General features: G+C 46.2%; 1 protein-coding gene across 1 annotated transcript in view; it reads right to left on the bottom strand.

Moving 5' to 3' along the window:
* The window catches only part of ACBD6 (acyl-CoA binding domain containing 6), a 1,145,790-nt gene that overhangs the window by 1,088,834 nt on the left and 30,980 nt on the right, over nt 1-25,976 (bottom strand). The window contains exons 2-3 of the mRNA XM_069641451.1: nt 8,977-9,041; nt 7,171-7,267 (exon numbers count right to left, since the gene is read on the bottom strand). Coding sequence (XP_069497552.1) covers nt 7,171-7,267; nt 8,977-9,041 — 162 coding nt within the window. The remainder of the gene's footprint in view (nt 1-7,170; nt 7,268-8,976; nt 9,042-25,976) is intronic.

Below are 25,976 nucleotides of genomic sequence, written 5' to 3'. Positions count from 1 at the left end.
CTGAGTTCTATTGCGAGGTTAACCCCTCGTCTACTGCTGGTTTTCCACACCCTGCTGGGGTGCGCGGTTTCAGGTATATTGGCTCAGTGTATTCCTCCCTTAAACTTGGCAGTTTTTTGTTTACGTGCGGCTGGGGGCAGATGTCAATATTCTCCCTGGAGGGGTACCGTCACCTGCTCGGTGGCAGGTTTTTCCTGTGTGCTTTTTGCTGCGAGGTGGCCCCTCGTATACTGCTGGTTCCACACCCTGCTGTGGTGGTCGGTTTGAGGTACACGTGCTCAGTGTATTCCTCGTTTACAGTCGGCAACTTTGTTGCGTGCTGCATATGGCTGTTGCTGTGCCATAACCTGCTCGGGTTCAGGTTCTGCCTGAGTGCTAATGCGAGGTTACCCATCGTGTACTGCTGGTTATCACGACCTGCTCGGGCGAGCAGTTGGAGGTGCACTTGCTCAGTGTTTTTCCTCCCTTAAGGTTGGCAACTTTGTTTCAGTGCTGCATATGGCAGAGGTCATTGTCTTTCTGTAAGCACGCCATAACCTGCTTGGTTTTCAGGCTTTGCCTGGTTTCTACTGCGAGGAACTCCCTCGTGTACTGCTGGTTGCCACACCCTGCTAGGGTGAGCAGTTGAGACGCACTTACTCAGTGTACTTTGGATAACCACTAGGGTTAAGTGATGACTGGAACACATTTGCATGTTCAGAATGCTCAGTAGCCCGCATAGCTCGGTAAGTATCAGCTTCTATAAGGGCTGGGGGTCCAGACCCCTGTGAGGGCGTACCCCTCTTCTTGGACATGTTATATATTTATTTATGTATTAAGTACTTTAAAGAAAAGAGTGTGTGGAGGTTGTTGTATACAGACCCATGTGGGAGGTTGTAACTTCCTCTCTAGCCGCTGGTGTTCACCCTCGCCTTTTTAGTTAAAATTCTGTTGCCCTTTACCTTGGTTAGTTTCAGGACAACTCAGTCCTTTCCTTAGGTTTGTTTTCCCGATATCAATTGCTCCACCCAACAGATTGCGTTTTGCCTCTATTGAGTTCTGCAGGGCTTGAAGCTCTCTTTATGGGGGATGTGTTCCCTTACTATTTGTCCCTTTGGACATTCATTATTCTATTGGAACTATTGGTGGAGACAGGGTCAGCTCGAGAGGGACTGTTCAGTTGTGTGGCATGGCAAGTTCAGCAACCAGGTTCTACTTGGAGGAAGTGTTTGGAAACACTTGATGCTATCTAACAGTCGAGTTGCCAAATAATGATTTTATGGCGCCTGCCCAGGGATTTCCCCCCCAAGGCTTGGCCTGTGGTTCAGCTAACCGTCTAACAGGTGTTGCTATTTCTCCTCTGCTCGAGGAGTTCAAGCAGGCTTCGGTACCCTCAAGAGCGTTGATTAACCTCTTTCATTGGGTATATATATATTTATATATATATATAGACATATTTTATTTCTACAGTGCAGAGGATAGACTGGGGTTTTCACATCCGTGCTGACCGTATGGATACAGGTCCCTAATTGGGAAGGGTCTAAATCAGTCTTTTATCCTGCTGAGATCGATAAGTGAACACCTCACACCACACTCTGTTCGTTGTCGTGATAAGCACCACTCGTATACCTGAGGGTTGTAGTACTATATAAGTGATGTTTTGCTATGAACTATGTGCTTGATTTTCCTTCCCCTGACTCCCTTAGTGGCCAGTCAGCCTCTCACGGATTCAGAGACTCGGACCTCAGGGTTTGAGGGGTCTGTGGTCCCAGGTTTATTGCACAACCTTTCATTTACGGGACATTGATATTTGTCCCAGAGTTCTTTTCCCCCTCATTCCTTTTTTCGCCATCCCTGGGGGAGATTGCATCATGATACTCGCGCTGAGCATTCCCTCCTGTCAGTTACTTTCCTTTGCGCTAATTCCTGGTATTTCAATAAACTAAGGGGGACCCGTCCACGGTCAAGTTTTTGGTTAAAGTACAAGCGTGTATTTCGTTTTCCCTTAGCGGTGTACAGCAGGGCTTTAATATGGTCCTCAGGGTAGCGTTCTTCTGGGGTTGCAAGGTTTTTTCCCTTGGATGTGTGGGGAGGGTCCTCCTCCTTTGGGCAATCTCAATATCCCTCGGTGGGATAGTGGGGTCTGGGAGTGATACTAATCTCCCATCAGATTATTATGACCCTCTATCACGATGCGTTCCAGCGTCTCTACATAAACTATCAGAAGGTGTCTGTCAGTGCGATTCCCAGTGGGCTGGGATATATATTTAGTTACTGACTTGTTTCTCCTGGTCACCTGCAGGGCAGGTGGACCTTTGGGTTTTCACAAGGGTTTGTTTTGCAATACGGTGCCAGCTCAGGGTGCTGTGAGCTTCAGGGATCTTCAAATTAGATGAAATAGAGGTTAGACCTCTTCTGGTGTGCAACTTCAGTTTAACTGCTTAGCGATCGGTTCTTTGCAGTTTCAGTCTTGCTAAGACTTTGGAATATAGGAGTTCTCCTTCGGTTAGTTTTTGATCCTCTAGGGGTTTTATCACCCGGAGAGGAGAGAACAAGGTTCAAGCACCGGGCATATATACAAAGGAGTTTACATATCAATATAATGGGAACGAGTGGTTGTAAAATACATTTTTCTCCTTGCAATGTTTGGCCTCTTAGGGGTCAGGTGGGTAAATATCTGCCTTTTGTCATGGTAGCAGAGTCCTTTCGCGAACGCGGGAGGTCTGTGGGTCTCCGTGCTGACGGTTTGACAGGTTCAGCTTCTCAGGTGTGACCCCTCTCTCTTCAATTCTGCTTCTGTCTCCAGAAGTCATCCTTCCTCTTACAAATTATTAAAATTACTTTTTGCTCCCACTTGGTTTTCCCAGTGTAGTTATGGGACATGCTCTGTTGCTATTACAATATCTTCCTTTAACGCATGGGAGGGAGCCCTACAAAACTTTCACCCCTATGGGGTACTTTCTTTATCTCCAGGAGAGCTGGGTGCTTCTTTTCTTTGGTTTGCTATCCAGGTTCCCAAAGAGGGGGTGAGCTTAACTGTTTTAAGGTTTGATTGGACAACAGATGCGTTTTATTTCAGAAGGGTTTTTTTTCCTAACCTGTTAAGTATAGGATAGCTTTGTTCAATGTTTTCCCTTCTTTTCACCAGTTGGTTTTGGTGGCTGGTAGGGTCGCTGGATTTAGCACATCTTCCTGTTTTTCTTACAGTGGATTTGGCTATGCCTTTGAGTCAGTTATTGGGGCAGCCTAGTCTTGGGCAATTCTCTTGCAGTCAGCTGATTGTTTTAATGAAAGCATTTAAAACATTTCTTTCCTATTATTTTATTACATTGTCTATTGTATTGATTATGTTGTACTAATGGGATGCAAGGGCTTTGAACTTGCATAATATGAGCCTCCTGTCTTGTCATAGAATAACTAATCCCCCACACTAACGTGAGATGGGGGTTTAGATTCTATTAAAGACAAGGAGGCGATTATTATCCCACCCACCCCGGGTATGATATGATGTTATGACACGCATGTACACAGATGTTTTCAGAAAGAACAGTCTTTGGTTTGTTGGTCTTCCCATCCACCCACCCTTCTTGCTTGTTTTACAGCTCCGAGTTGAGATTTTGAGCAGGATGGTGGCTCACAGCTTCAAGTTATGGAGTGCGTGGTACGAGAGCTTCGCTGGATTTGCCTTCATCGTTTCTCATCTGATCTGTGCAGTGGACGTCTGGTTCAAGACAGCTACAGAAAGAGGGGTTGGGTTTAGAGTAATGGACTTATATAAGGAAGGGTCCCTGCTCATTGGCCTCCTGCAGGGCATGACCTGTCCTCCATGATGGATTGGGGAGTCCCCCCTTGCATTGACATTGAACTCTGTTTAGTTCTGTTTTAAACTTTTTGTTTGTAAAGTTTTTTCTTTGCTGCTGTGGTTTCAGAGTAAAGATTAGAATGCATAATAATCGCCTCCTTGTCTTTAATAGAATCTAAACCCCCATCTCACGTTAGTGCGGGGGATTAGTTATTCTTGCTTTCCTGCCGCTCTACCAACACTCCTGTACTCGCGGTCACACGCGTGTCCAAAATGCCTTAGTAATCGTAATTTCAAACACTTCCACACGCTTGAAAAGTAGCACAGCCTGCGCTGATTAAGAGATGCAGACTCTGCAAGCTTGTAAAATACGTGCTTTCTCCACAAACTCTTCCTATCTTACTGCTACGCTGCAATTTCACACCAGATACAAATTAGATCCAAACAGCGCTTAGCTTAACCAAAATGCTGCGTTCCCAGCAAATTTAGTTGCTTGAAGTTCTCGCCATAAACTGCTTGCCACTTCAGATTTATTCAGTTCAAAGATTTGAGGCCTTGGGGGGAGCTAAAGGAAACTTGACTACATATACAAAGGGAAAGTGATGAAAGGCAGTTGAGAATGGGCAGCATAGACAATCAGCACTTAACATTCTGAATTAGAACCCAGCTGCTGTGAACCTCCATCTTGGCCCGAGTTCAAGCCCAATCCTCCATTTTGAGCACTGAACTTGGAAGATCTCTGGGGAAAGAGATTAAGGAAAACGGACAATCCTTTCCTTTTGTTCCCAAAGTCACCACCCACTCTAGTATAATGCCCAAACTTACCCACCTGGCACCTAATGTCCCTGACAGTACCCCCTCCGCAAGGACCTGTCCCAGGGCCAACCTTCAAAGAAAATCTACGATGGTATTTAGATATAATTAATAGAGCATGGACATCTTCAGCCACCTCCCAAGACCTCTCTTCAGGACCAAAACCCTTCCAATCAATCAAGTGCTGCAACCTTCCTCTTCTCATACGAGAATCCAAAAATCGCCTTAAATTCAAACTCTTTACTCTCAGATTCACCTACGAGTGAATATTTGGACAAAATGCTTGGGCAAGAAAGAAGCCAAATAAGAAACCAAGTAAGATTGTAGTTAAGGCACCAAATAAGAAACTACAAGGGCAACTGGGTGCGCGACCTGTAGTGGGTGCACCGTGCGGTCTGTCAACTGTGCCAAGACCAGGGAGCCCCAACCAACCTGTAACAATTGTAATGCCACTCTTTAAGAAATAAGTGCTTTTGTGCTTGGGGAAGGGAACCCTGAGCTCCTGTTGAGTATTGTGAACCAATTAACTATTGTGAGCAAGTTCATTAAGTTTGAGGAAGGGACCCTGAGCTCTCGTGGACTTTGTGAAATGAATGGACCATTGTATGTCAAGAACAAGTGTGTTTTGGAGTTGGGGGAAGGGAATCCCAAAGGCTAAGCGAAATAGCTGAAACAAGCACACACTGGAACTGTACCCGGAACTTGGGAAAGGGAGCCAGCTCCATATTTGATTTTGGACACCGTTTATTTAACTAACAACATCCCTACACTGGGTTTAGTATTAGACATGAGCGAAAGCATAGGTTTTGACACAGACCACTTTTTGGTTTGGACATACATACGCAGATTTTCTTTAGTTTATTTAGGTTGGGAAAACACCACCTTAGTTATAGGGCAAGATAAACATTAAACCAACCCAAAACCTTCAATAAAGATGTATTCTTGTTGTCTGTGCTATCTCTCGATACCATGCCTATCTCACACCTCTCGATTTACAACAAAGTGACCACAATCTGGCTAGGCTATTATTGGGAGTAGGCCATGAAAAAGAATATCCGTTCATGAGGAACAATTTGTTTTTTTTCTTGCTTATAACATTTCAGAACATGTGCTTTTGAGGTTCAAGTTTTGGTATGTAAAAATAAATTAGTTTGTTGATTCAATAAGTTGATTTGCATGTGCAATATTAGAAACTAAGCCAACTGCGAGCTACATAAATGTTCCTGAGAATATGGTTGAAATAAAGACTGCACACACAAAAAAATAGTAGCGTTTCCATCACTGTGTAGAGTCTGCAAGTTTGATTAGCTACAGTCATTATTGGTCTTGTCCACTGTAAGATGATGGGCCTCATTCCGAGTATGGCGGTAAGGGATACCGGCCACCGGTAACGAGACCGGTGGCGGTGATCCCTTACCGCCATACTCCGAGTTCCCTTTGCGCCCTCGCCCTTAACGCCTGCTTTGAGCAGGTGTTAAAGTCGAGGGCGCAAAGGGGCCTCCAAGCCAATACCGGTGACCGTAATGAACGGTCACTGTTATTTGCATCTTCCCCATTCCCATTGAGCCCTATGGGGGCTCATTTGGGAATGGGGAAGAGCCTTGGTGAATGGGGAATTACCGCCCCGCCAACCTTGGAATGGGGCGGTAATTCCGCCATCCACCAAGGCGCTGCCGGTCCGGGTACGGCATCAACCAAGGCGTTAATAGCGCCATTGGTTAGCGCCGTACTCGGAATGAGGCCCAATGTCATTATCTTTGCACAACTAACATCAGTTGAACTACTAAAGAGAATGTCATACAGTGTGTTGGAAGCGTTATTGTCCAATAGAGAAAGCCAGCAGAGTTGTAGCTAAAAGCATTAACTAAAAACATGTTCTAATCTGCACATCGAGTACAATTCTGCCTAATCATTTATCTCACATTTGCTAGGAGAAGAAAAAAAACAGATGGAATCAGGAACAGTTGCAGAGCCCCACTTTCTAAATCACTGGGACACATCCTACCGCAGACTCATCTTCTTGGACATTGAAAGCACACTCCCCTTTCCAGGAGCATGGTCTCACATCCCTTCACCACCAAAGAACAAAATAGGATTTTCACAACCATTGCTAATTATACACAACAAGAGAGCGCAATGCCTGGAGGCATCTCAAATTCAACTATCTATACAGATAAATGCTGTTTTGTTCCTGGTGGGATACAAAGTGGCACGCAGGCAAGTGTCATGCAGAAAAAGTGACTTACTGATTTGTATTCAGAAGTGCTGCAAGTAGCACTGCCTAATATTACATCCTCATACTATTTTCATTAAATAAACAATTATCAAAATCGGGCCTTTTTATGTTTGGGCATTCCTGCATCTGGGACAACACAAAATACGGGTCTAGCATTTTCAATGTGTTTTAACTGGAGGTCACATGAGAAGATTTCTGAACCAAAGATGTATATATCAGAAAATGGGAGAACATGCCAACACATAACTAAGGATCCTCAGTGAGCCACTGACTGTATCCTTCCCACCCCGGCCCCACAGCTCATGCACTCTACCGGGAATAACCTGCAAGAGATTCCTACCTGAGGGGTCCAGTTGGGGTCCAGTTTCCTCACAGTGGTGACATATTCCTTCATTGCCTGCTGAGGACTGGCATCTCCTAGAGCTTTCCAAGCTTCCCTGAGGCAGAGAGGGAATGAGTGAACCACTGTACCACATTCCTACAGCGACTCAAGGAGAAGGGGGGCTCACAAATACACTTCCCCTTTCAAGAAAGAAACGATGTCCCAGACAGAAATATGTACATGCAACACAACCTCCAGAGAATGGTGAGAGTCATCACAATGGCAATTCAAAAACGAAGAGAAACAAAAACACTTCTCAATCACCCACTCCAGAGAAACGAAGAGCCACCTTACAGGAATTGCTAGAGCACATGAGATAGCTCACAAATGCACACCAGCCTAACCACAGATTAAGGCGACAGGGATGCAACGGTACATCTGAGGTACAAGGAAGAACAGAAGAATAAAATAAATTTATGCATGCACGTGTGCAAATTGAGAGAAAACGCAAGTGATCATGGAATCAATTACAGATCACAAAGAAGGGGGTGTGAAGCACACAATGATACATACGGAGAAACAAGGCATACAGAGTACAACCCAGTGCCTCACAGCCATAAAAGAAAGGACGCTCACCCCAACAGCATCCACCAGAGAATGAAGTACACATGGTCACACAACAAAGGAAAAGAAACCAGTACACAAACGCAGTGTGGTCCACTAGGAAAGAAGTAATGTGCACCAAAAAGGGAATTAAATAAGAAAGCTGCTCACTGTATTTGACGCGGGAGTCTCACCATCTTTTTAAGATTTGCATATAAAACACGAAGTTGAGCAAAATGTATTGGTACCGATAGTGGTTTATGGCACATTAATACACATGGGCTTTAATGTTATGTAATTTCTTCCATTTCATGTTGCTGGCATTGTGATCTGCTGAAAGGTGAACACCACATGTATGCCTCAGTGCAACTGGTTGTCCTTTAGTCAGGACATGAAGTTAACTGAGGCAATAGACGATGCACTTGATGTAGGTCAGCCGAACCCTAACTGCATGCCAATGCTGGCTTTAGGAAATTACGCAATTCTGTGAAAGATGAGGTAATTGTCGAGATTCTGTGTTCGCAAGCAATCTGGAAGGCAAGTTCCACCTTTCGTTCCTTTTCTGAGGGTAAAAGTATGACCACCTCCCTTTCTCCCTTCCCCTTTGCTCCCATACCTTTACCAGGAGAGGAGGGGTTGATGTGAAACTTGCAACAGATGTTGTGGGCTAAGGCTTAAAGGAAAACATTCTCAATAGCTTCCATTGCCTTGCTAACATGGAAGTTAATTATCTCATCTTTGGCAGGACAGCAATCCCCACAGTACCACCAATATCAAGAAGTTCTCGTGGAGAGAACCTGGGTAATGCTTTTTAAACATGGCGAGACTGCCACTTAGGAAATATCAACATTGACCACAATCCTCCTCCTCCCATAAGAGGACAGACTGGACTGCACTATTGAATTAGGGCTTTTAAGTTTCGATATATCCAACGCGAGTAGGGAATTCCGGCTCTATTTTAGTCTTTGCATTCTGGTACTTGTAGGTTTGCGTTTCCCATTTTAGATTCAGAACCACAAGTGTGAGAATTCAAAAAAATAAAACCGGTCTGTATTAACGCCCTATTAGAGGGGAGATTCTTGAAGTTAGAGGCTATGGCGTGGTGCAATTTATCGTGTAACACTCTGAAGGAGTCTACTGAATCCCCCATCATAGGTGGTCACTCTTTCGCTGTGGACTCAAAAGCACGTAGAGGATGTTAAGGAGATTTGAGAGCCTTACCATTTTTGTTTCCCTTCAAAGTCGAAGAATCCAGGTTTCGGAATGTTACACTTGCCCACCTTCACCTGAGTGGGGAAAGAAGAAAAGGTGCGATTAAGAGGTGGGACCAGGAAACAGAGTTTTAGTTTCCCTTATATACCTGGATATTGGCAATATTCTAAACAACTCCATTTTCACTCTTCCTCTCTCCCTACAGGCATATTTCAATACTTCAATACACAAAGAAAGATTCTCACAGTCGTCTGTTTCTTACATAGAACTGTATCGAGTACAACTGTGACCAATCAGCCCTGATGACGACACCTATGGGTCGAAACACGCGTCGGCTTTAGGCATCCAGGACAGGCTCTATATTTGCAGTTTGCACTTGCCTCATAACTTGATGCTAGTTGTGATCGACACATGACTATAACAGGTTGCTTTTCTGAACCACTCTGTATCGGTTTTGAGACAGTGATATTATGTTAATGTGATTCACACATGTTTGTAGACAGTGAAATGATATCCTCGGCTAATTATTTCAATTAAATTGAGCACTGATCACAGGCTATTTGATGTTTAGCGATGTATTATTGAATCCATTTAATTTGCAAAGTGTTTGAGCGCGACAGAGGAGGAAAACCAGTATCTTCCATTTGTTAACGGTGGGTAGGGGTTAACCACCATTCCACCTCCACCGCAGCTCAACAGACATTTTCCAAATCTACTTATCACATCAACCTAATGAGTGGTAACTGGCACACTCTTCACCAGGTACCCCACCACAAGCTTACTTCAAGATGGAAGCAGATTCACTTCACCCGACGCGGGTCGCGGAGAGAAGCCAAGCTGTCAGCCGGGCAATCGAGCACAGAGACACAAGATGAGAGCAGAGAAATCTCCCTAGCTCAGGCTGCGAACCCAGAGAGTAGAGGGCGAGGCAGAGCCACGGCACTGAGAGAAGGGAAGGCAGAGGCCGACCAGGAGATGCATTCTCGAGGGCAAGGAGACGCCGAACTGGGAAGCGAGGCAGTGGAGAAGCACAGTGACGAGAATCCAAACCTGAAGAAGGACGTGAGAGAGCGTGGAAGCCCGGGAAGCTATCACAATGAGATGAGCCCAAGGTGGAGGGTTGGGACACCGGGTTTATATATTTATTTCATTTGTAAAGCGCACAAAAAACACTGAGGCATTGATGCCTTGTTGCCGGTACAAATCAGCAAGCATACCAGCTATACAGATAGGAGTTTGCAAGCATATTAGGTAACAAGACAAGAAAAAGCTAAAATCAAAGACAGGAGGGCAGAAAAATAACCATCAAGTAGAAGAGAAGAAAGACGAGTATATTTACAGTACTATAGGGAGTGTGGTATGTTACAAGAAAAGCTGTGTTTTAAGAGCCTTGCGAAAGATCCAATATGATTTCTCGGGCCTTAGTGGGGTGGTCATGCTACAGTTTTGCAACAAGGTAAGGGAAGCTTGAACCTCCTGCTGAACTTCTTTTGAATTTGGGCACGACTAGGTGGTCAGTGTAAGGGGACCTAGTGGGTCTGGAAGATCCTGCCTTAGTGATTCTGTGTGTGAGGAATGGAGGGGGGGGGCAGTGTTTGATAGTCATTTGTGCGTGATGGAGAGCGCTTTAAATCTAATGGGCTGCTGGAAGGGCATCCAGTGGGCTTCCCTTCTAGCTTTGGTGATATGATCTATTTTAGAGATGTGGAGTGCTGCTCTCAAGGTGTTGTTCTGGACCACTTGTAATCTTTTTATGTTTCTTGCTGAGGAGCCTGTGAAAAGGACATTACGGTAATCTAGCATTGAGCCAATGATAGAGCGGGCAATTGTGAGGCAATTGTTTTTGGTGAGAAAGTGTCTGGCTGCATTAAGGACCTTTGAGGAGTAGGCTGCTGAGGAAGCAATCGCGCTTACTTGCCTGGACATGGCAAGTGAAGCGTCCAGATAAACTAAGGTTTTCATGGTTGAGGAAACGGGAATAGTGCAATTGTCTATGTTAAAAGATGAGTACTGTTTGTCAAGAGATTTCAGGGCATTTGGAAGGCCGGCTATTAATATTTCGGTTTTATCACTGTTAAGGCAGAGGTGGTTAGCTGCCATCCAAGCCTGAATGGTTGAGTAAATGTTGTTGAGTGTGTTAAAGTCAGTTATGCAATTGCCAGAGAGTGGGATGAGGATTTGTGTATCATCAGCATAATTGATGTAGACTATGACGAGTGAGTCAAGGTTGTTGAAAGGCGTAGTGAAAATATTATAGAGGGTTGGGGCTGTGCAGGAACCCTGGGGTGCTCTGCAGGTAATGGGAGAGGGTGGAATTTTTGCAGTGTCTGAGAAGACCCTCATGACCCTGCCTTCCAGAAGTTAGGCAATCCTGGCTGTGGCATGTGGGGAGAAGTTGGTGTCTGTGGTGAGGTGGTTGCGGAGGATTTGGTGGTTAAAAATAACATAACATAACATAACATAGATCTAAGAGGAGGAGGGCAGACTTTCCTGTTCTCCGATTTCCTCAAGTTGAATCTTTAGGTCGAGCCGTGCAGATTCGGTCCCATGACCAGGGCAGAAACCAGATTGGCGCATTCCTAAAATGTGGTTGCCTTTCAAGTAGCGCTGAACCTGCAGGTAGGCTGTGCAGTTAAGGATTTTTAAGAGGAAAGGGACTGTGGTGATAGGCCTGTAATTTGAGGGAATTGCAGGGTCAAGGGTGTTTTTTTTAGTAAAGGGTTGTGCTCTGGGAACATATTGACTAGTGAAAGTGGGGAACAGAATCCAACGGCTTTCATACTAAGTGTTCTGAATAATTCCAGTGCTTGGGGAAGTTAAAAGGACAAGTAAATAACAGTAAAGCACTATAAGAAAGAGGTACTTCGGGAAGAGGCATACCCCCTTGCGTCCTTAATGGTGATGAAGATTGTGAATGGCCTGGCAGGAGAGTAAACCAGGCAGTGTGATTGCGAGTCTGGCAACCACACCAAAATACAGAGAACAGTGTAAAGTCCTGTCCGGAGATTATCCCAGGCACAGCAAAGGTTAAGGTTCAAGGGAAGTCTCATGCCCCTTGGAAATGAATGTTGGAAAGACCTGGCAGGAGAACAAACCACAATAACTGTCAGGGACAGGGCGACCATTCAAAAATACTGCATTCCACTGTTGTATGTCATACCTTTTTAACACACAAGAAATGGGTTTGTAGAGCACTAAGTTAAAGTACAGCAAATTCTCTGCCCCTCATCTCCCAGGTTATGAGGCAGCAGTTTGATCCTTTGCTTTGGATTCAAGGGATGAATGCCCCCACCACAAACAACTGGTCCTGAAGAGGGTGACAGTAACGACGTTAGTCATCAAAACCGGTCAACCTTTTTCCACTTTATGACGTCCGTTTCAGGCAATAGGATACATTTTTTTTAATAAACCTACATCCGGATTTTGGTAACAGGTGTCTGCAGCTTTATAAACCGATCACTCGCATTCACACACCTTTTTAATTACCCACTGGCACACATATGAATGCACAAAACACATATGGCTCTGTTGGTGAATAAACGAGAGCCCTACAACTAAAATCCTCTGAGTAATGTTAGTTACATGAATAAGTTGAGGCAATGATGTATTGTCCACTCCACGGTTGACCACTCATGTGGATTTGTATCGTTATTTGAGATGCTAGATTGATTGCACAGTAGAGATAGGGATAGCATTCTTCATCTTTTCTTTTAGATAGGCGGCGGATCACTGCCACCCTAGGGACAGCACTGCATGGCAGGAAAGTAAACCAGGCAGTGGGATTGCGAGTCCGGGACCCACACCTAAATACAGCAAACATTGAAAAGTCCTGGCAGGAGAGTATACCAGGCAGCCCTATGGGAAGTAGGTAGCCCAAGGGAAGGGAAGCATACCTCTTGGGTTGGAAAGGTGAGTAAAGTGTAGAAAGCACAGAGTAAAAAAGGACCCAGTGAGTGTGTAGCATCCAGGGGACGGGAACCATAACACCGGATTGGTTAATAACATATGCTGGGAAAAGAACTGCGACTTTAAGCTGAGAAGAAACTGAGAAACGCTCGGGAAGGGAACACACTCTACTGTGGATTGTGGAACTTTGATCATTTGTTTGTACAACTTTTTTGAAACTTTGTGTTGGAACTTTGGTAAAGCTACAGATGGTAAGCTGAAAGACGTTATCCCTGTACACATTTGAGTTTAGCTTGTATGGGTCAGAAAAGGATTTTAGACAATTTATTTTTTGACATTCTGACACCGACATCCTTTAGTTTCATTGAGGTAGGGTAACCCCTCATAGTGATAGGGCGAGATAGGTCTACCTTTCTTTTAATTTAATAATCTCCAACCCTTCTTTTACTTTAATAAAAGTCTATAGCAATCATCACAATGCCTCTGTGTCCCGAGTCTTACGCTGGATTCATTACAGTTGTTTCAGAGCACTTTGGAAAACAGATATTACAATTGCCAGTTTTATGGAAATGCAATGTCCCTTTTCTTTTTCTCATGACAGCATCAAGAAATATTTAAATGCTTCACTTTTTACCGGCCTACCAGTGGCCACAATCCCTATAAATGGCCATAGCTTTTCTATTTAATACGGCATCAACCATTGTAAAAAAAAAAAACTAAACAAAAAATAGAAAAAATACCTTTTCTCACTGCTATGCGGTTTAGGATTGGTATTCTCTTTTTCTTTAACTGAACTTTATTTGTGGCTCTCAGATAATGACATACACACGTAAGGAGAATTAGACAAAAGGCAGCTTAGCAATTGCAGCTGAAATGAAAATAAATGGGTTAATCAAACACAAAACCGAAATATAAAAACAAATGCCGGAAAACTATGGAGGCAAAGTGTAAATAAGGAAGCGCAAAGCCAAGCATCTCGTATTAAAAGACCAGAACTAAAAAACAGAGCTTGTCCTAAACTTGAGGTACGCCAATGGAGTTGTAATATCTGGCCCCACCGCTCTGTCAAGGAGACCCCTGCATTCCCTTTGGTATTCAGGACTTCATAGGTGCATCGACCCAAAGTCAATAATGCGCCCCAATTCAACCGAAAGCAAAACTAAGCAGTGTAGCCAGTGGTTGTATGACGTTTAATCTCCTAAGCCTCCAGTATCAGAAGATCAGTAGGTTTCTTACTAAATATGGTAAGGATTAGGACAGTGCATAGCATGCCTACCAAAATAAGTTCCTGGACAGCCGGAGTCCTTTGACTAAAATAATGGATGTAGATTCTAGAACTGCTATCAGCAGAGACAGCAGCTTGAGTATTGCTCTACCAAACGGACTATCCAGAAAAAGATAAAACAAAGAATGGCAGATTAGGTTGAAATAACTGAAATATAGTCATTCAGATGCACCAGAAAGGAAAGGGAAGAGACAAATGCATAGACACCTGCTGAAACCCATGCCTCTAAAACGGTTAGAGAGTAAAGAAAAGATTTCATTCATGCTGCCAAGTCAGAAGGTCTATCAACAGAGGATTATCTCATGGGAATAATGGTTGGGGTGGTTCATTCCACAGGGAAGACGAATCAGACAGTTTTGGAAATTAAAAATTACCACCTCATGGTCAACCAGCAAAGAGAGGAACTAGAAGGGGGAGTTTCTGTACACCAGCATAAGATTCTGGCTCTGGAGGAAAGCATATCTGAACTAGCCCTTCAACTGGAAATGGCCAATAAAAGAATAGCACAAAAGAAAAATAACACCAGGAGTTCACATATCAGAATTACAGGTTTTCCAGAGAAAGTTGAAAGGGAAAGACCCATTGCATTCCTCCAAAAGACTCTCCTTAGACTGCTTGGCCTTCCACCAGGAAAATTGCTGGAGATATAGTGTCCATCGCACACTGGTTCCTAAATCAAGGGCAGATCAACACCCCAGGGCATTTATTGTAAACCTTTTTAAGATATCCTGTCAAGAACATGCTCATGAGAAGGGCAAGAGAGATAGGAGACGTCAGAGGAAGTTGAGGGGTGTGGGGGACTGCAGGATCTTGCAGATCATTGGCTAGGGTTAAGACATAGTTGATCAAAGGTGGTATATTGGTGTCTTCTCTATGTTATGGAATGTGTCATAGTCATGGAACCTTTGGGTGGAACACTGCCTCGTATTCCAGACCAGAGTGTTGGGGAGAGGAAAGTGTCAGTTGGAGATTGAAGAGTTCACTACCACTTGTGTTGGGGGTTGCTGTGTTGTAAGATCTTAAAAACTATTTTGGAAGTAAAAACAAATGGCTAGGGCCATAAAGCGCTCTTATTATATGATATATCAAGCAACATTTAAAAAGTAAAATGAGGGACTGGCCCCCAGGGGGCACACGAATGGAAGCCTCCTTCGTGTGAGCTCTGCACGAAGGTCCGTGATCGTGTACTGAGCCCCCACCATGAGACCCCCCCCAAACCTGGCAATTACTGGATTGGGGTGCCTGAAAGTGTTGGATACCCCCCAGAAAAAAACCTGATGCAAATCGGACTCGTCTTCACAGAGATTTTCACGGCGAGAGCCCCAGCGCCATCCGGCTCAACAGACCTGTGCACTCCCACGTGGTGCCCGGGACCAGACACGAAAGGACTGCGGGGCCCAAGGCGAAAACATCACCGCTGCGCAGCCCTACATTGGGAACTTCCATCCAGTGGGACACGCAAGAAAGGCATCTCCTACACTGCGCAGTAAAAGCAGGATCAGCCTTGAAAAAAGGATGCGGAAGTGCGGGATCAGCACAAACGTGAGGGGCACCTGGCGCGCTCCTTGGATCCGTGCTCGAGCTGCCCACACGGAGACTGACTGTGAGGAACGCCAAAGTGGAATCAACAGAACCGAGGTAATCGCGGCCCGGCCCCATCAGCCACTGTACCCTTCCAACCCTGCAAATGCATTCACCCAGAGAGCGCCGATACGGGATTCCCTACTGCCCCTCACCCAGAAGGTCACCCAGAGAACAAGTACTAATCCAACATGCCAACATGCGACCGCCAGCCCCCCCCGCCGTAACACCGATGGATTGGCGTGTAGGGGGGCACATTCAGAACGTATCCAACATGGTCAGCCCCTCCCACAACCACTCCTCATACCCCAGGTCCTGCCGGTAGTGCGCAATTAAGGCATTCTGGTTGCTAACGATAGATGATTGCGCTGTGATTGGATGATTACCTGCTGTGAACAGTACTAAGTGACTGGGAAAAGAAGCAACATTGGAGAATTATATTCTGTGATAAGGCTCTCTGTTCTTTCACCAGCCAGCTCATCCGCATTACCTTGTATTGGGACAGATCATATCCTCTATTGCTCCTCCGTATACAACTCTGAGGCCCACAGTGCAGTGCAACATTCTTTGCTGCGTCGCCTCGGACAAAAAACATACTCTGCAGCGATTTTGTTGTCTTGGTCCTCCTCCAGACTTCTGCACAGGAGTAATCCCCCCGCCAAGGCCTAGGTGCGGACATAGGCCCACCCAAAGATTGGATTATTAAACCTGACAAACCCAGTCAGCAGCACCGGAACCCTGATCCCTGCAGACACGCGGATCAAAACTACCAACAGTAGACACTGCCTGCGGGCCTATAGCGAAGTGCACAAAATCACGCAGGCGAGCCTGGGGGACGGGCAGCCCACTCTACTCGATCACAAAGCTCGCCCAGTGAGGACGACCTCTGGTAAGTGGCACTCCACCAGATACTGATCAATAGAGCCTCAGACTTCTAATCCAGTCAGCACCCAGGAAAACCTCAAAGGACCTAACGGAAAAATTGTGGGTCTGAGGGTTGGGCCCCCAGGGTTTCAGACGTACTATACCTCCTTCAATCCAGCCACCCATAACCACGGAATCCCACTGCAGCTGACAGGGCCAAACACAACACGGTAACGGGCATACAAACGCCCAGAGTACAAGCGTAGGAGACTCTAACGCTTTCTTTTTCGATCCTGGAATCAATCTGGAGTCGTCCCGACATACCGTAATATAAAACTGTGACCACAAGCCCCGGGCCTGCAATACACACCCTCGTGGTCTTGATCAAAGAACGACACGCTGATAACAGGAGCCTTGTTCCGCAGTAGACCACGTACAACAAGACTCTCCACCACCACGCAAGACACTGTCCATGCTCCAACCCTGCCCTCTGCAGGCCCTAATCAACGGTAATCAGGTCACTGCCACGCCATAGTTCGCACACTCCATTGAAGCCTACCACACACGACAGGGGCCCGCTTATTATTAGGCCAGAGACCCCCTACCCATGGATGTTAAGCAAAAGCTAGCAAGAAACAAGTTTTCTCCGCCTCAAGACGCGCCCCAAACACCAAGTGCCACGATCATGTCATCAAAAGGGCCTGAGGCAGCCGCAACCAAAGCGGACATCGCTGACTTGCTCACCGAAAGGAGGGGCACGAGAGCCGACATTGGGAACAAAATAGACAAAATTACACATAGAATAGACAAGATGGAGGAGAGGCTGGAAGAAGTTCAACATAAGCAAACCTCATCGAATATACTGGAGATACAAATAGACCAGCGTCTTGCAGAGATTGAAAACAGGGAGGAAGAAATCCGCTTAAAGGTCGATGATCTGGAAAACAGGGAGCGCCGTAACAACATGCGCGTTTTTGGTATTCCAGAGAGGGAAGGTGAAACCGAATAGCATCTAAAGAAAACTCTACATGACATCTTGAAGCTACTTTTTAAGGATGACACCGTAGATGAACCTAAAATTGATCGCATCCATAGAGCTGGTGGCAAGCCAGGCGGCACAAGAACGGTGCTAGCCTGATTCCACAATTACGCGGACAGAGTTCGATTCCTGGCAAAAGCCAGGCACATGCCGCAAATAATAATGGGGGAGGCGAACATCGCCATCTAACAAGATCTATCTTCCCTCACACTGGCGTTGAGGAGAAAGTGTCTAACGATCACCAAACTACTCAAAGACAAAGATACAAGATTTCGCTGGGGCTGCCAGTTCTCACTCACTTTTGAATGGGAAGGAACAAAGATGAAACTGATCTCTGAGAGAGACATCTACAGCTGCACAGCGGACTTATTGGGCGCCCATGGGGAAGGAGCGGCCCCAGGAGAGCAGAGGAATGAAGATAGGGAATGGCGTATCAAAGGTCCTTGTCGAAAGAAGATGCAGGGATCCAGAATGTTTAGGAGGATGAATGCTTCCCTGGACATGGAACACTGACCCTCCCATCAAACCGCCCGATTTGCTCAAACTGAAACAACAGAGGGTGAGACCGGGGTAAGGTCATAACGAGGCGATGTTGGCCAGCGAACAGCAGTCAACCATCGAAGAGCAGCAGCAAATTTGGAAAACTACAGGTACTGCATGGGGAAAGGGGGGGGGGACACAAGATCTGAAACACGCCCGACCACGGTGACCATCTTGGAGCTATCATGTCTGGGCGCAACGGGAGGTATACAACCTCTCTCATGGAATGAAAATGTTGGGGGCTCAAAGTTAAATTGTTTGTAAAAAGCATAGGACCGCTCGTTGTGCAGTTCCCACTGGTGGTCCGAGAGCGACTGGGTGATGTCAACCCGGCCGGATCGGGCGCCACGAGGGGTGTGGGTTGGGGAGGGTAAGACAATTCAGCGTCAATGGGAGGGAGGGATGGGAGAGGGTGGGGAAGGGAAAAGAGGAGGAACCTCTGCCCGAATCGCCCGTAGAGCGTGCGGATCAAATACTGCCCACCGTTAGGTCAATCGTGGCACAACACATTAGCAGAGAGTCAAACAAACGGTTCCACAAGTCAACAGAGACACTAGAGCAGGCACACCTGTCACTCACTCAGGCACCAAATACTTACAATGTCGACCACACTTAGAAATAACAAATTGTGCATATGCACACTTAATGTAAAGGGCCTAAACTCCCCCACGAAACGGTCCATGGTGGCCAGAGAATTCAAACGGTCTAACATTGACATCTTATTCCTCCAAGAGATACGTTATCAAAAGGGGGAAGAGAGGGCAATTCCTAGTGGCAATGTAGGTCACTCCTTCTGGCGTGCGGGAGACTCAAAAAAGGCGGGTGTGGGGATTCTGGTTCGGAAAAGCCTCTGCATGTCGATCCTGAGCACCTGGGCTGACACAGAAGGAAGAGCAGTGCTAGTCGTGGGAACTATCCGCGACACGATTATCACTCTCGCTATAGTCTATGCACCAATCAAGCACAAAAAAAAGATTCCTCCATAAAACTGCTGAAAAAGTATTTAACACGGCACAAGGCCATACAGTTCTTGGGGGCGACTTTAACACATGGATGAACGGCTCCCTAGACAGGCAAACTAAGGCAGACGCACTCAACCCACCACAGTCACAAGAAGAAGCTGACATTAAAACGACTCTCACCCTATATGGCCTTACTGATAGCTGGCGTCACCTCCATTCGTTAGACAAGGGTTTCACCTTCCGCTCCATCCCTCATGAGACTCTCCGAGGGCCTGTTGCGAACACTCCAAACTGCGAACATACACCCCATTGCATGGTCAGATCATGACATGGTCACGGCGGAGATGAGTTGGGATGGCCTTGCCCCCCCGGAATACAAAGTGGAGATGTAATGAATCACTATGGGCAGATACGGACTTCAGGGACAATCTAGAAAATGAGATCAAACAATGCTTTATGTCTAATGGTAACAAAGACATCTGTACGGGAGGCAGCCAAAGCTACGTGGAGGGGTATCCTTATTGGAGAAGGGGCTCAGAAAAAAAGGGAACGTACCTTATTGGAAAAAAACAGAAAAGCTGAACACAGCGGAAAAACTACCACAATCAACCCCGCACGAGAGATCGAAACATATTGCTGAAGCCAAAGAGCTCAGGGAGGAACTAAAAATACTGGAGGTGGGCAAAGTGACCCAGACCCTACAATATTTAAAGCAGAAATATGAGAAAGGTGACAAAGCGAATGCCCTCCTGGCGGCCAGACTTCGAGCGCAGAGGGCAGAAAGATGGGTGGACGTGATAGAGGGAACAGACGGCACACTCTTAGAAACAACAGAGTCCTCCCCAGAGGGAATACGAGAAGCATTTGCCTCCTTTTATGAAGACTTGTACACCTGTGACCCACCTCCCCCGGCGGGACTCATTGATACATACCTCAAAGAGGAGAGACTCCCCGCACGGACACGCACCAAAGCCGAATCCCTAGAAACATCGGTCAAGGAGGAGGAAGTAATAAACGCCATCAAACGCCTAAAAGCAGGAAAGACCCCAGGGGAAGATGGGTTTACTCCTGGCTTCTATAAATCATTCTCCACGTTTCTCGCCCCCTTCTTGGCAACCCTATTTAACGAAATCGTCGAGACAGGCCGAGCGCCCCCGTCCTCTGCACAGGCCCTCCTCACAGTCATACCAAAGGAAGGCAGAGACCCGAAACACTGCGGATCATACCGGTCCATTTCGCTCCTTAACAATGATGCCAAAATATATGCGCGAGTCATTGCAGCCCGATTAGAAACACATCTGCCACGATAAATACTCCCAGACCAAGTTGGCTTCATAATGGGGAGACAAGGGGCTGACACGATAAGAAAGACACTCCACCTGATAAACGAAGTACAGGGGATGCAAGGAGACCCAACCCTCCTGTCCCTGGATGCCGAGAAGGCCTTTGACAGAGTGGCCTGGGACTTCCTAGAGAAAGTCCTCTCATGGATAAGGCTGGGCCCAAGGCTTTGCCTCGCTATAAAGTCATCATATTCATCACCGCAGACATCGGTAACCGTAAATGGTGGCTACTCCAGGTGGTTTGCATTGGAAAGAGGAACAAGACAAGGTTGCCCACTATCCGCAATACTATTTGTTTTGTCCCTCGAACCACTAGCACAGAAAATGAGATTTGATGAGAAGGTTAAAAGGTATTAAAGTAGGGGAAAGAGAATACAAACTGGGTCTTTATGCCAACGACATACTTCTGCACCTCATCGATCCCCTGAGCTCTGTCCCAGCAGCGCTAGACATAATTGAGGAATACAGTCAACTAGCGGGCCTCAAAATTAACACTGGAAAATCAATCCTCCTCTCGATTGACAAAAATAGAGACATCGAAGTAGACAGGTTTTCCCCCTTGGGAATGCAGATCAGCCTGACCACACTCAGATATTTGGGCATCAATGTTACCCGGGAACCTGAAACCCTGTACCAAGCTAACTTCCCCTCTCTGTCACTGACCCTAGGGAAATACATGGGGAGATGGTCCAGACACACCAATTCCTGGTTGGGCTGCCTAAATGCCATCAAAATGGTGTTCCTCCCTAAAATATTGTACCTGTTCCAGATGCTCCCCATCAAAATGCCCAGAGAATACTTAATTGCCACCAGAAAATCACTAGGGGTATTCCTATGGCAGAATAAAAAATCCAGGGGCCCTAGATCCTTACTTCACCTTCGGAAGGATAATGCAGGGGTGGGCCTCCCAGACCTAGAATTATGCTATAAAGCAGCCCAACTACGAGTATTAATTCCACACCTAAGACAGCAAACAGACCTACAATGGATAGCCTTAGACAACTATCACCTCCGCCCATTTACGGTAGGAAAATGGCTATGAGTCCCCGGGCCCCAATTGCGGAATAGCATCAGAAATCACCCCATCCGTGGAACAATATGGGCAGTGTGGAAACCAAATAAAGATATGAGAGGGGTCACGACATGGCCTTTTCCCTTAGCACATCTCTGGGTACCAGGGATCCGCAATGCCATCCCAGACCCATGGAGCTACCAATCCTGGTACGAAGCCGGGCTCAAATGAGCCAGACAACTGTGGAGGAATAAGGCTTTCATAAATATCCAAGAACTCGAAGAAGCACTCACTATAGGCCCACTATCGGTGCTTCAATACCTAAAACAGAAAGGCGTCATGACAGGAGAGGTATGGAAAGACCATCTGCAGAGGGACCTCACCCCCTTTGAGAAAATCCTTGACACCTGTACAGGCTCCAAAGGCCTCATAAGTGCAATGTACACGGCTAGTAGAGGTTCATACGACCCCTTCGGTTACACTAAAGAATAGGTGGGAAGCAGATCTAGGAGGGCACCTTTCACAGGACTTATGGCTACGAATATGTAGAAAAACTGCGAAATCATCTGTATCCTGCCAGTACAAACTACACGCAATCAAGTTACTGTATAGATGGCAATATGACCTGCTCAGACTAGACAAAATGTATCAGGACGCGAGTCCATATTCTTGGAGGGGCTGTGGACAGAAGGCAGACTATTGGCATATGTGGTGGGGATGCAGGGCGGTGCAAGCATACTGGGATGAGGTACTCAGTTGGATCAAAGAATTACATGAAGAGGTGAGGGAGGAACACCCATTACTGATCTTATTTGGTCTAATTGAAACTGAAGAGACAATCCTTAAAGTCCCTAAAATGGTACAGGGACTATTGATGGCCGCAAGGGCCTGCCTCACGATGGCTTGGAAAAGAGCAACCCTCTCCACAAAGACTGAGTGGATAGGCATCTCCCGAAACATTTTCAGAATGGATAGTCTGACTGCCGCCCTTCATGGAGAATTCCGTGCCAAACGGACATACGGCTGGGGAGGGTGGACGGAAAATTAGGGTTCAACACGGTTAGCAGTATTGTTGAAACAAGTCATGTATATTACAATTTATACTATGTAGCATAGGCAAAGTCATCTCATTCTTCATACCATGTTTGATAAGTAATGTTTGTATTACAATGATGAAGCTTCCATCTGTAAAATCAATAAAACAAAAAAAAAGATTTTTTTTAAAAGTAAAATGAGAGGACTGGAAATTAAATAATTGGAAAGGAACGTCAGTTTAGCAGAAAAGGAGAGTAATGATGTTCTAACTGAAGATAATAAACTGAGTTTACCAGCAGAGCATTTGTTGGTTTACACCAAACAAGCCTTTTGGGAATGTCGGGAAATGGGCTCCCTACTGGTAGACTGCCTGAAAATGGACGAAGTTAAGAGACAAGTTCTTTTGGTTGAGAGCGAAGACTGGACAGTGCCATGAAAGAATTAGGAGATTTGTGAAGCCTTCAAGGGGTTCTACAAAAGGCTCCATTCTTGTAATGAACAATAACAGAGGGTTGAATGTTGCAAAATATTTGGATAAAGTAGAGATATCCAACTTAGAGCTTAATGAGATGTAGAACTTGGAAGCATACATAACTATAGATGAGTTTATGGAAGTAATGGATTTAAACCAGGGAAAGGTCCACGTCTTCCTTTTACTACAAATGGATAGTAGGATGGCTGCCTGGTACATAAACAAGCTAGGGGTATTGTGAGGAGTCTGAGGGTGCCCTCACTTCCTTCCCCAAATTATCCTCCCCCAGATGGTCAGGGAAAGGCCATTGGTTTTGGATCCTGAACCTGGGGGCAGTTATGCAAGAAAGGATCACCTGGGAGGAGGACACTTGGGGAGTGGGGATGAGGCACCCGTGGATGAGACACGGTATCCCCTATTTCCCTTTGAACGGGAATTAAATGTCCCCCAAGCTTTTACAGGATATCTCCAATCGCTTCTCTATTGTATTCAAAAATCCTCTTCCAACGCACACCACTCTGGTACTTAGACGAGGAACAGACCACATGGGAACTGACATTCAACCTTTATTGAATCAGACATACACAAACACCATTTTGGTACTGGGACGAAGAAGAGGGATGCCGAGTACCCAGAACATTGTGAAACTGATGTAAATGGCCTGCGCCTGAAGCTTAAAGGACGGTATAAATGGCCTGCTCAGGTGAGGATGGAGATATTGCGATTGCTTGGGAGTTGGCCTGGGAGATCACCTGTGGAATGCTTGCTGACGGAGGAGCCAAAGTTGAAGGCAGGGAGATGTATGTTATTGCAGCGGAAGCAGAGTGTGGCTGCCGTTGTCAGAAGGGTCAGGCAGCCGACCTCCTGGAGTCATAAGGACTCCCTCTCCGGTAGCCCAAGGTGTAGGAGATCCTGGAGGAGGGGCCTGCCGATTCAGGAACAGCAGCAGCTATGAAGGACCGACCAAAGCAGAGAAGGGCACAAGAGGATAGCGTACCCGGTGAGTCAAGTGAGGCTGAATGACTCCAGAACACTGTGGTTCGAGCCGCGTGGTACAGGAGGGTTGGAGCGCTCGCTCACAAGCAAAAAGCAATTGGATTGCCAGTTAAAGTATAAAACAACGAAGAATGATGAACGAGGCACAATTTGAATACAAAACAGTATAGAACGAAAGAAGGCAGCGAAAGAGCCAGAAAAGCAGCAAGTTTAATACTGAATGAAAAGCAATTACGCAAGATGCAAATTCCCAGCAGGAGAGTGAACTGGGAATTTGTAGTTACGTTGGTTTAAAGATGAATGAATTACAATTCTGAATACCAAGCCAAAAGGAAAGTGATAATGAGTGAATGCCACGTGAATGGAAAGAAAAGCAATGTGTTCCCTGGTACAAAGGAGCTATAAATCATGAACATTAAAGAAAGCAAACCTTGGGAATAAAGAAAGGTGAATTTTACAAACTGAGGAAAAGCAAGCATTGGCAAGAGCCATAAGGAAAAGAGGAACTGTACAGAATTGAAAGCTAAAGGGGTAGTTCGGTCTGAAATGTTATTGGCCCAATCCATCGGGCATGTATTTTAGATAATACGTCAATCGTTCTTAAAAAAACTTCCAATGCAAATTACCTGAGTTTATTTCTCACTTTAATACTTGCGAAAATGACGGGCCGGGCACCGCCATCTTGTGCTAATCTTATCAGTTGAAGCAAAGCAGGTATCACACAAAAGTAAAATCCAACCCACAGGCTACGTGAGGAGGTGGTCCCGTCGGGGAGGTATTGGCACACTGCCGGGACTCCCTGGTGGGGAAAAAATGTAACACATGCCAGCAACAACTCCAGGACGGTTGGAGGTTATGTCCACAGCCGTGGGCATCCGTTTCCCATGTGGGTGTACGTCCCCAAGCACAGCGGGTAATTCTGTAACACAGCCCAGCCAGCGCTCTGGGATGGTCAGGGGTGATGTCCCTGGCCTTGGCCAGGCTGTCTCCCATGTGGTTTGACCATCCCCAAGTGCAGTTGTTCCAGGGAGCCCTGGCAGGGTCCCTGTACTTTCCCGGAGGTAAATTCTGTAACGCATGCCAGCATACCACCAGGATGGTCAGGGGGTGATGTCCCGAACCTTGGGCACTCGTATCCTATGTGGGTCGGCAATCCCCATGCCCAGCAGTGGTTCCAGGGAGCCCTGGCAAGGTCCTCGACCTTTCCCAGAGGGAGAAGCTGTATAGCAGCCCAGCCAGAGCTCCAGGCTGGGCTTTGGGATGGTCGACCCACATGAGGGACAACCACCCAAGGCCAGGGACATCACCCCCGACCATCCTGGAGCTTCGGCTAGGCAGCATTACAGAATTTCCCCTCGGAACTCCCTGGGACTGCCGTTGGACTTGTGGACGGTCGACACCTTCTTTTCCACCCAGGTATGCACACTCACACATGTGAGGTACTGTTTTCATCCGGAAACCTGTGGGAATGTGGGAAGGTAGGACATGTGTTGTTGGCGGCATGTTTCAGTAGTTTCCAGGTGGGAAATGTCTGAAAATGTTGTTATTTCTTCTAAATTTGGGACTTTGCCAGGGCTTGTGGGTAATAAATGCTGCGCGAATCGCGCAAGTCAGACCTCTGTGGATTCCCACCGGTGCCTTCTTTTCGGAAATGTATGGGGTTCCCCAGTTTTCCTTGGTGGCTTCTATTCCCTAGGCCCAAATCTGTAGGTTGTCCACAAGAGCAAAATCTGCTCTGCTGAAACATTTGGGGTTACCAGTGGTTTAGCCTTTTCCCTCCGCACTCAGGTAGGTGCACCCACACATTTGAGGTACCGTTTTCATCGGGACACCTGTGGGAACGCGGGAAGGTAGGACATTTGTTGTGTTTGTGTGGTTTTCATAACGTTTTCGAACATTTGCTGCTGCACTTTGTCACACAACCCTTTCATTTCCCAAATGAGACCTACATTTAGTTGCTGCTTTAGGCACTAT

Source organism: Ambystoma mexicanum, chromosome 1q (genome assembly GCF_040938575.1).
Source record: "Ambystoma mexicanum isolate Mex_15411 chromosome 1q, UKY_AmexF1_1, whole genome shotgun sequence".
In the NCBI taxonomy this organism is placed as follows: domain Eukaryota; kingdom Metazoa; phylum Chordata; class Amphibia; order Caudata; family Ambystomatidae; genus Ambystoma; species Ambystoma mexicanum.
This window is presented reverse-complemented; position numbering and strand designations above follow the sequence as displayed.